The 10,144-nt window shown below is 34.0% G+C and overlaps 1 protein-coding gene and 1 long non-coding RNA gene across 2 annotated transcripts; one reads left to right on the forward strand and one right to left on the reverse strand.

Moving 5' to 3' along the window:
- Positions 1 to 1,965: 1,965 nt before the first annotated feature.
- LOC121987142 (F-box/kelch-repeat protein At2g44130-like) lies at positions 1,966 to 2,766 on the forward strand. The gene has a single exon (XM_042541035.1). The coding sequence runs from the start codon at positions 1,966 to 1,968 to the stop codon at positions 2,764 to 2,766; it is 801 nt and encodes a 266-aa protein (XP_042396969.1).
- Positions 2,767 to 7,866: 5,100 nt separating this feature from the next.
- On the reverse strand, positions 7,867 to 8,585 carry LOC121987935. Its single transcript, XR_006113767.1, has 3 exons — positions 8,492 to 8,585; positions 8,352 to 8,415; positions 7,867 to 8,068 (listed from the first exon to the last, which is right to left on the reverse strand). It is a non-coding gene; the product is annotated as an uncharacterized LOC121987935 (long non-coding RNA).
- Between the last annotated feature and the right edge of the window lie 1,559 nt (positions 8,586 to 10,144).

The following is a 10,144-nucleotide window of genomic DNA, read 5'->3' on the forward strand; positions in this document are numbered from 1 at the left end:
TAATCATAATGTGCCCCAATAAAATTGGGGCCCTAGGCATAAACCTTAATGACCTATGCCTTAAGTCGGGCTTGCTAAGTCTGGTTGATTAATTTTTTGTTTATATTTTTTTGAACGCTTTGAGAGCTATATAAATCTATACTTAGATGATGTTTAGGACACGTTTTTTTGGATATTGAATCAATTTACTTTGCTTAAGGCATGTTACTACTACATCTCGTTTATTCTTCTATTTCTGCTCTTGTTTTCTTGAGAAGGTTTTTAAACCTAGATTAGACTATTTCTTATTTTGTTATTTCTATATTATTTTCTTGTTAATCCCTCTGAAACTTTACGCTCAGAATAATCTATATTCTACTCGGCATCAACTTTTTAGGTTTTACTTGAAATGCAAGGTAGCCTTTTTGAACTGGTGTTGTTGATAAGAAGATTGAGCAGTGCTTTGAGGTGATTAATAAGGTAATTGATAACTCATCTTTTAATTGTTTATGTAGTACTATTTGCTTATATTTTAATTTACAAATGTTACAAAATTATTTCTTAGTAGTGTTTAGAGTTCATGTGGTATTGTGTTTGTAGATATTAAGGTTTTTTAGTTTGCGTTTTAAATTAATCAATATGCAATAAAAAAACTAGCAAACCTCTTGTATTGTCTTGTATTCTATTTTGTTATCTATACTTAGAGATTTTTGAATTTAGATTCAAAGAAAATCCTACCTAAATATTTATTCAAACTAACTTAATGTTCATGGTTTTGTGATGTCTATTATTTTAGAGTCAAAATAATCTTCATGAATAGATATAGATTTGTTGATTCTTTAATATTGACACCTAACATTATGAACAATGATGTTGATTATGACTTTTGTACAATCTCAATTTATTTGTATTAAAAATTTGAGATTATAAATTTGGTTGGACAAGAGAAACACTTCATCTCACGGAGTTCTAAGACATGCATGCTGATGAAGGAAGAAATTATTAAATGTAAAAAAAAAATTATCACATAAAGTTGGAAAGGGAAGAAAAGCTTATCGAGAAAGGTAGACAAAGAGAAGAAAATCTCAACAAGATGATTACTAAAAATGAATCAAAAGGTGGAATATACAAATTAATTTTATCTAGGAGGATTTGGTCCATGAAAATCGTGATAGACAATGTAAAACTTAAATTACTTACTATGAGAATTAAAAATCTATATTGTTACTTATAGTTTGAGTATTAATTAAATTTAGTTGATTGATGTAAATTTTTATTTATCTCAATGTTAAGTGCATGATGTTTTTGGGTTTAGAAATTTATTTTTTTAATATTTTTAATTAATTTTCAATGTGTAATTATTTAATGTAAAATAATATCTACATAAGAAATACCGAATATATAAAAATCTAATATAAACAAAGTTAGAAATAAATTTAAAAATAAAATTATATATGGATTATAAATTAAATTATAAATAAATTTATAAACCGATTAAAATTATACTTCATATGTTATTTGAGGCATATTAATAACGAATTTAAAATAATTTTATTTGATAATTTAAAATATATTTATAAATAACTTTCTAATCCATTAGCGGATTAGCGTGAGCATGATTATCCAATATTCAAGTTATCCAATATTCCACGAGGCATGCGTGGAATACTTATCCACGTCGATTCCTTATTTACCAATATATCATCCGCGGTTAGATTAAATAGCGCGTGTAATTATGAACAAACTATTACCATTTAGATTGACAATTTAAAATTTGATTATTATTTTTTTAGGCTAATATATATTCAGGATTAATTATTTATGGCATGGAATTTCTCTATATTAATAATTAATTGGTTAAACGAATTATTTTTTTCCATAAATAATTTATAGAAATATTTGCCCAAAATATTTCTTTCTTAAAACGGACTCGATTATAACTATATTAATCAGCAAACTCTGGAGGAAGGTTGATCATTGGTGACCATGGAGACCGAGCTAATTCCAGGGCTGTCGGACGATGTCGCTCTGCAGTGCCTCCTCCGCCTCCCCTTCTACTCCATCTCCGTTGCTCGGGGCGTCTGCAGGCGGTGGAGGCGCGAACTCTCAGCGTCATCGTCCTTCTATCGCCTTCGCAAAGCGGCCGGCCTCGCTCGCCCCGTCTTCATTGTGCTCTTTTTGAAAATGCCTTCGATATTCTATTACAGGTGGCGTCTAGCCTTTTACGAGCCAGCCACGGGCGCCTGGGGGATCCGACCGTTGACAGACGACAACAACCTCCGCGGGAGGCAGCACTGCCGTCATGTTGTGGTTGTCGGGCGAGAGCTGGTGCTAGTCGGCGGGTGGGACGAGCGGCGATTGCATGACACCGCCGAAGTCAATATCTACGATCTAGTCACCGGCGACTGGCGTCCCGGGGCTCCGATTCCGCGCCCCTTAAACTATGACACCTGCGTTGCCGCTGGGCCACGGAACGTGTTCGTATCCGGCTGGAAGGATGATCCATCGTCGACACTAGTTTACGACATGGCAACTGACACGTGGATGGAGTACCACGTGGCGACCCAGGGGCCATTCTGGTGCCCGTGGCCGGGGTTCAGGTCGGCCGCCGACGTCGCTGCCCACGCGGAGAAAATGAGGTACGAATGTCGGGAGAGAGATGAGGACGAGAAAATGGAGGTGCTCACATGGTGTGACGGCGACAAAGCGAACTTGTGGCGGAGCTTGAGACTGTCGCCGGACGACTTGACTAATTACCGCCGACACTTCTTTGTCTTCCAATTCTAAGAGTACTGGTACTCATTTATAATATTAATCACGAATAAAATTTACATTCACGAGGGTGTAAGACATAAAAGATATATATGAAGTATCAAAACTTTTATATATAAATATTTTTATGCTCTTGATCCTACTTTCAGACTTCCGACCATACTTGTTATGTTATTTAATATGTACATGATATGTACGATATAAAATTTTGGCATATCACAATCCTACATATAATCCATCTCATGAATAAGAATTAAAAACTAACTGTCCCCGGCAACGAATCCTACTTGTCAAAACTAACTGTTTCTGTAAAAATATTTAAAAAAAAATAGGGGAAAAAACAAAGGATTGTTTTTCTTTTTCCAATGGAATCAAAAGGCATCCATCCCACCAACCCCTTTAAATGATTTGATTGTTTTTGATGTTATTGTTTTCTTGTCACATACATTGTATATTATATACCATGTTAGAAAGATAGTCATAAATACTATAATATAAATTTATCTTATTTAATAATAATTTACGTGGTAACAACTTTGATTTTATAATTATTACAATATAAAGTTGTCTTATTCAATAATCTTCATAATATAGTAGTTATTATTTGTAGCTGTTATAACTATCATAGCGATTATGAAATAATGACTATTATAATGTGTACTTATCTTATTCGTATAATTGATTGATGTGATTAGATGGTAGGAGATAATATTATGAAAATAGCGTAATGAGACAGATGAGAGACAAATAGGGTGGTGTACCTTTTTAATTTTTATCCAAAAAATTATAATAATCAGGAAACTCTTGCCATAGAGGTCTAGCTAATTCTGATTCTACCGGACCTCATCGCTCTACTAATACCTCCTCCTCCTTCTTACTTTGCGACGATGGTTGAATTGGTGTTGCAGCGCTTCCCTAGCACGGAAGGAGGCCAGAGATGTTAGGGTTAGTTGGCTTCTTTGCGACGATGGCTAGATTGGTGTCTCGGTGTTTTCGGACAGGATCAACTGTTAAAAGTAACTCCACTATTGAAACTCTGTTTGAACTATAGGAGTACACTCGAGTTCTTCTAACCTCTACCAATGGACGACGTTGGAATAGAAATGGGAAAATTAAACGAGTACAATTTCACAGTCCCAATGCTAATTAAGTTTGGGCTGGGATTTTGGGAGTCTAATAGAACACCTGAAATTGGTGGCGTACCCTGTTGGCTGAAAATTAAACCTACATTTAGATTAGATTAGATTAGATTAGATTGCAAGGAAAAGAAATTGGCCTTGGCATTGTTACGGCTTCCCTTGTTCTCTGACAACCGTACCATGTGAATCATCAGGAAGAAAGCTGGAATTAAGCCGTGTTTGGATCGATCAGCAGCTGAATTTGTTGTATTATATTACTCTTTGATGGTTGAATGCTATTTATTGGGAGCATGTTCGTTGGCACTCAACTTCCCGGGTGGTGCCAGGTGGTGATCATGATGATGCACCGAAAGATGATTATATTAAACCCCTAGGGGGTGTTAAAGCCATTCAAAGGCTCGAACTTCTTATTTAGATTAGAGATCATCAAATGCTTCGTTGTGAATCGACGCAAAAGGTTCAAGAAGAAAGCAAGGGAGAGGGAAAAAAAAATGTAACATAGAGATGACCTCGTTCTTCTTCCTTGGACAAGCAAAGCAGATCACATACCTTTATATATATATATAGGCAAAAAAACTCCCATAATTATTCAAATCATCAAAAAAAAATCTACTATGTTTAAAAAATAAAATAACATCCTAATGTATTTCTTATCCTAAACATTGTATCAATTATATCATATGAAAATAAGTTAGTTCAACTTAATTAAAAATATTATATATACAATGCTTTTATAGCAAAAAAAAATCATCAATTTAAAATGTTTGATTTAATTTAGGTAATATAATAAATGATGTTTATTTGAAAGTTTTAGTTATAGTTTTTAGAATCACGATCCTATTTAGAATCGATTTAGGGTCAGAATCGAATCGTAGAATCGTATGATTCAATCAAAAACCATTAAAATCTTATCATCCATGATTAATAATTAGAAATAATACCCTTAAAATCTTATCATACATGATTTGTGATGTCTATTGTTTTAAGCCAAAATAGTCTTCATGAATAGATTTGTTGATTCTTTAATATTGACACCTAACTATGAACTAATCAGCACAATTTATTTGTATTAAAAATTATCGAAGACATGCCTGCTACTAGCAAAAGGATGACGGATGAAATTTTTAAATGTAAAAAAATTATCACATAAAGTAGGAGAGGGAAGAAAAGCTTATTGAGGAAGCTAAGATAGATAAAGAGATCTCAATAAGATGATTCGTAAAATGAATCAAAAGGTGGAATATACAAATTAATTTTATTTAGGAGGATTTGGTCCATGAAAATCATGATAGACAATGTAAAACTTAAATTACTTATGGTAAGAATTAAAAATCTATACCGTTATTTATAGTTTGAGTATTAATTAAATTTACTTGATTGATGTAAATTTTTATTTATCTCAATGTTAAGTGCATGATGCTTTTGGATTTAGAAATTAATTTTTAAAAATATTTTAAATTAATTTTAAATGTGTACCGAGTATATAAAATTTTTGGCATATCACAATCCTACATAAAATCAATCTCATGAATAAGAATTAAAAACTAACGGTCCCCGGCAACGAATCCTACTTGTCAAAACTAATTGTTTCTATAAAAATATTTTAAAAATGGGAAAAGACAAAGGAGCATTTTTTTTTTTTTGGCAATGGAGGTTGTGTTTATTTTTAAGCTTTTAATCAAAATGACTACTATAATGACTACTATAATGTGATATAATGACTACTATAATGTGTACTTGTCTTATTCATACAATTGATTGATGCAATTAGATGGTAAGGAAATAATATTGTGAAAATAGTTAATGAGACAGATAAGAGACTCATAGGGTGGTGTTCCTTTTTTAATTTTTACCTAAAAATTTATAATAATCAGGAAACTCTTTCCATAGAGGTTTAGCTAATTTCAAACCTACCGGACCTCATTGGTCTTTTCTTACCATCACAAGTTCTTTTCTTACCTTTATAACGTCACCTTCTAACATCTGATATTCCCTAACACCCGTTATTGCCTTATGATTACGGAAGTTATTAAAGGCAGTATAAAAAGGGATGTCCTCTTCGTTGGTCGGGTGCGCTCACGCGCTCATACACTCGCAACTACAGTTCATTCTTCTTTCTATACTTTTCGCTTTCGTGTAGGGGTGTAAATGAACCAAGCCGCTCGCGAGCTATTCGAAGCTCGATTTGATAAAAACTTGTTTGAGCTCGTTTAATGAGGCTTGTTAAGATAAACAAACCAAACTCAAGCTTTATAATATTCGGCTCGTTAGCTCGTGAACACGTTCGTTAAGCTCATTAAGTAACTTTTAAATAAAAAAATAATAGTTTTGATATTGAATTTATAGATTTTACACTCTACTTATGAAAAATATAGACAAATATATTAAATTTATTTATTAGAATAAAATTATAAATTTTAATAATAATATTATAATTTTCTCTAAATATATAATTTAATTTTTAATGAATATTTAAATTTATGATTTATATTTATTAAGCTTGTTTATGCTCGATTAAAGTTCGAATAAGCTCGTGAGCCATGAATATATTCGTTAAATAAAGCTCGAGCTCGGCTCGATTATAAACGTGCCAAGCTCAAACTCATCTTTATCGATTATACTCCCGGGTGCTTGATATGTGGTGTTTGCAGGCCCGTGGGTACCATCGGCGTTCCTCTCCCCTTACTTTATCGACCCCCGATCCCAGATTCCTCTGCCTGTCAATGTTCTCACCATCGTCACCCGTTCCCCTATCTAACTCATCTTATAGACAGGATCAGTCCTCTTCCACCATGTTCAAAGGCTCATCCTATACCAAGTTAGGGTTTTTGTCGAACTCTCAGTTCAAAAATCTCACTTTTTTCTTAGATTTTCCATAACAAATAGGCTCTACTGATGAAACCTAGAATCCAAACAAATCTCCAAGATTCAAAGTGAAAATTTATGATCAAGGAAGACGCAATATGCATTGTAATGTTAGGAAAAAGAGAAACAATGACCTTCCAACCCAGCACCAAAACCTTTAGATTGATAACAGAAACAAACCACTTCAGCAACTATAAGCAGGGTGAGCTGTTGCACACAATGATCTCAATTATATACCTCCCACAAATCCATAATTTGGCATGGTATTATTTGAACTGGTATGTGTTGTTGTATGTGTTGTTGAGTAAAACAATCTTGCATCCTTCTAGCAAGGAAGACACAACTATGCAGGGCTGGTTGCAGCAATGACAACTCGCTTTCTCAAACTGTTGCTTGTTACACGTTTTACTACCTCTACCGACATCTCCTCACCTCGTCAATCTTTGGTGTTCAAGTTCATTGTTTATTTCCTTCCTTTAGAAGAATATTATGAAACATATTGGTATTTATCATATAAATGGTAGTTTCATAAGACCTGCATCTTTCACTTGCAAAACAGATTTTACAGGAAGTGAATTAGGTTTTACAGTCTGTTGCTTCAATGCAACAATATAAACCAGATCATAGATCAAGCATAAGTGGAGCACAACAAAAGCATTTAAGTGGTTAACTTAGAGCATGACATTTACATAATAGGTTAAATATATTGCCATTCATGTTACAATCAAATGAAAATGAAGGAAGGTGATGAACGCACCACTAGCAAGAGGGTTTTCTCTTGAAATGCAAATTGTTTTTAGACAATTATGTAGGTGTTGAATAACATCGAAGTTCAAAGGCGAGATGGACCAAATATAACACTAGTCGATGAAGAATGAGAAAAATAAATTCATGATTCTAAAGGCAAATACATCACTAGTATGAGATCCTCTTGAGATCTGATTGATTCAAACATGAATGCGTAACAATTAGCATTTAGGTAATAGCAATATCAAAAGTCATCTTTCTCCCTGCTTATTTGGGATCAACTACAAGGAAAACTAAAAACAGAGTGCTAATATGATTGAAGACATAAAAAAAACTCCTTTTCTTTGCTATAACCATACCTCTATAGAATTCATTGTTGGCATCAATGAAATAGCATATTTCTTCATCTCAGGAACACTTGTCTGCAAGTAGCTAACAGCCATCTGCCAAGCTATCAATCCCCAATTTGCGGCCCTAGCTCTAAACTCAAACAAAGACTGATCAATCTCAGACTCATGCTCTGCGATAAAAGGCGCCAGGAATGTCTCATAGACAAATGTTGCTCCCTAAAATGATTTAGATTTGTAATACTAGTTAGACCAAGTTGTAAGGTAGACATGAAAAAGCCAGTCTAGATAGGAAAAATATAAAAACACTTATTGCTTTCAGTATCACTGGATATATCCAACTGAGATTACCCACTTTACATAACTCCAATCATTATTCATTCTTAAGCTAGTTAAATGAAGTATTGTTTAAAAAAAGAAATTTCACAAAATGAACCACAAACAAATTCTGGCAATACAAAAGTTCTTAGAATTAGTTAAGTTGCAGAAAGGAGTATCATACTTTTGTCCGGGAATGCAACAAATACAGGAAGGCGCCAAGCTTTGCTCCGTAATAGAATGGTAACCTACATGGAGAAAAGGAAAATGATAAGAGGTGTAGATATTGCAACAGTCATAAAAAGAACAAAATTCCATGCTCACCATGAGAAGAGTATATCAGCAAATACTCCCAATTCTCTCAACAATCCAAATAGAATCCTAAAAAGGGAATAAATAATTCATCATGTTTGTTTATGAGAGCATATAGATGAATTCTGCTTGACTGACTAATATTGGCACCAGAAACGCCACTGCCTAATCTCTTGCTTATTCAGTTCTATGGTCTTGTAACACTCGTAAGCTGGATAAGGATAGCCACAAACCAGTCTGCAAAGTATAATCAACACACCAGTTTCTCAATGTAAACATCGCCCAATCCAAAACAACAAAGTTTTTTCTTTCTGCATATCATTGCTCTTTATTTATACCTCCGGCTTTGGGCGGTGGATAGTTTGTAATCGCGAAGGAAAGTTCCAGGAAATTTTGTAGGTTAATTTTGTAGTGGAAATTATGGTTTTGATTATGTAACTTATGTTTTTTATTCAATTTTAGTCCGGTTAAAAGTTAATTTATATTTTTAGTCTCATAATTTGTAATTTTTTTTAATTTAATTTTTTTTCTCTAAAATTAAAATTTTTGACTGACAAATACTAAGTTGGAGGTCATTAATTACCTATGTGGAAAAAAAACACCGCTTCTCCTTAACACGTCAAAATTTCATATGAAAAAAAATATTAAAAATAAGAAACGTCGAACCTAAACCTATGTTGATCCCCCTCCTATACGTCGCCGATTGTTGCAGGCTCCAGCATCGATCGTGCTCTCTTCCCCGCTTATGCCTTCTTCCTTCTCCTCCTAACGAAAAGTCCTTTTCTTCCATCGACCCCGTTGATATCCTGACCTTCCGCTATCGCCTCCCCACCGACGCCCACAGGCTCCACTCTAGCGCCAACTCCAGTTGCTACGGGGTCAGCCTCCGTGTGACTCCCGCAGGCTCAAGGGAAAGATTGAGAGAATTGGTATGGAATGGAGGAGATTTGGGTTGGTGGACTGAAGGATGGGAGTCGGTAAGGGGTGCAGAAGTAGAGGAGGGGTAAGAGGAGAACAGACAACAAAGATGCTCTATTTCTTGCTATCGCTGCAATGGCTGTAATTTTTTTCAGAGTTGTTGGTGGTGGCATTAGCACAATGATTTGATCTTTAGTGTGTACCATTTGTTGTCACATCTACTCATGATTATTAATAGAATTCTGCATTCTCTTGATTTTGTTCCTCATGTTATTTCTTCTCCCTCTTGTTTGAATTGCAAGTTTTATGGAAGAATTTTGATCATTTCCATGATCTTTTATTTTTTTAGTCAAAAGAAAAAACTAAGTTCAATTAGGTTGGCCACACCAAACTTAATCCAACTGCAAAAGGAACTAAGTTCCTAAAAAACTAAGTTCAATCTTTTCCTCAATCTTGTTTTGAGTATAGTTAATTATAATAATAAGCCATGTGTTGTCAAGATCAGAGAGATTGGATGACCATAACTTGAGCAATAGTCTATAAAGATTAACAAAACAATTCCTCTTCGACGACAATGATATCTGCCTCACTCGTCAAATCTAGCCAATTCGAACATGCACATTAACTCGGTCATCAAGGAGAACAAAAAGGCATAAGAATGTGTCTCTGTATCAAAGGATATAAAATAATCTCAAGAACTTTGAAAAAGGCAATCAATTAATCATAACACCATTCAAAACTTTCTCC

Source organism: Zingiber officinale, chromosome 5B (assembly GCF_018446385.1).
Source record: "Zingiber officinale cultivar Zhangliang chromosome 5B, Zo_v1.1, whole genome shotgun sequence".
In the NCBI taxonomy this organism is placed as follows: domain Eukaryota; kingdom Viridiplantae; phylum Streptophyta; class Magnoliopsida; order Zingiberales; family Zingiberaceae; genus Zingiber; species Zingiber officinale.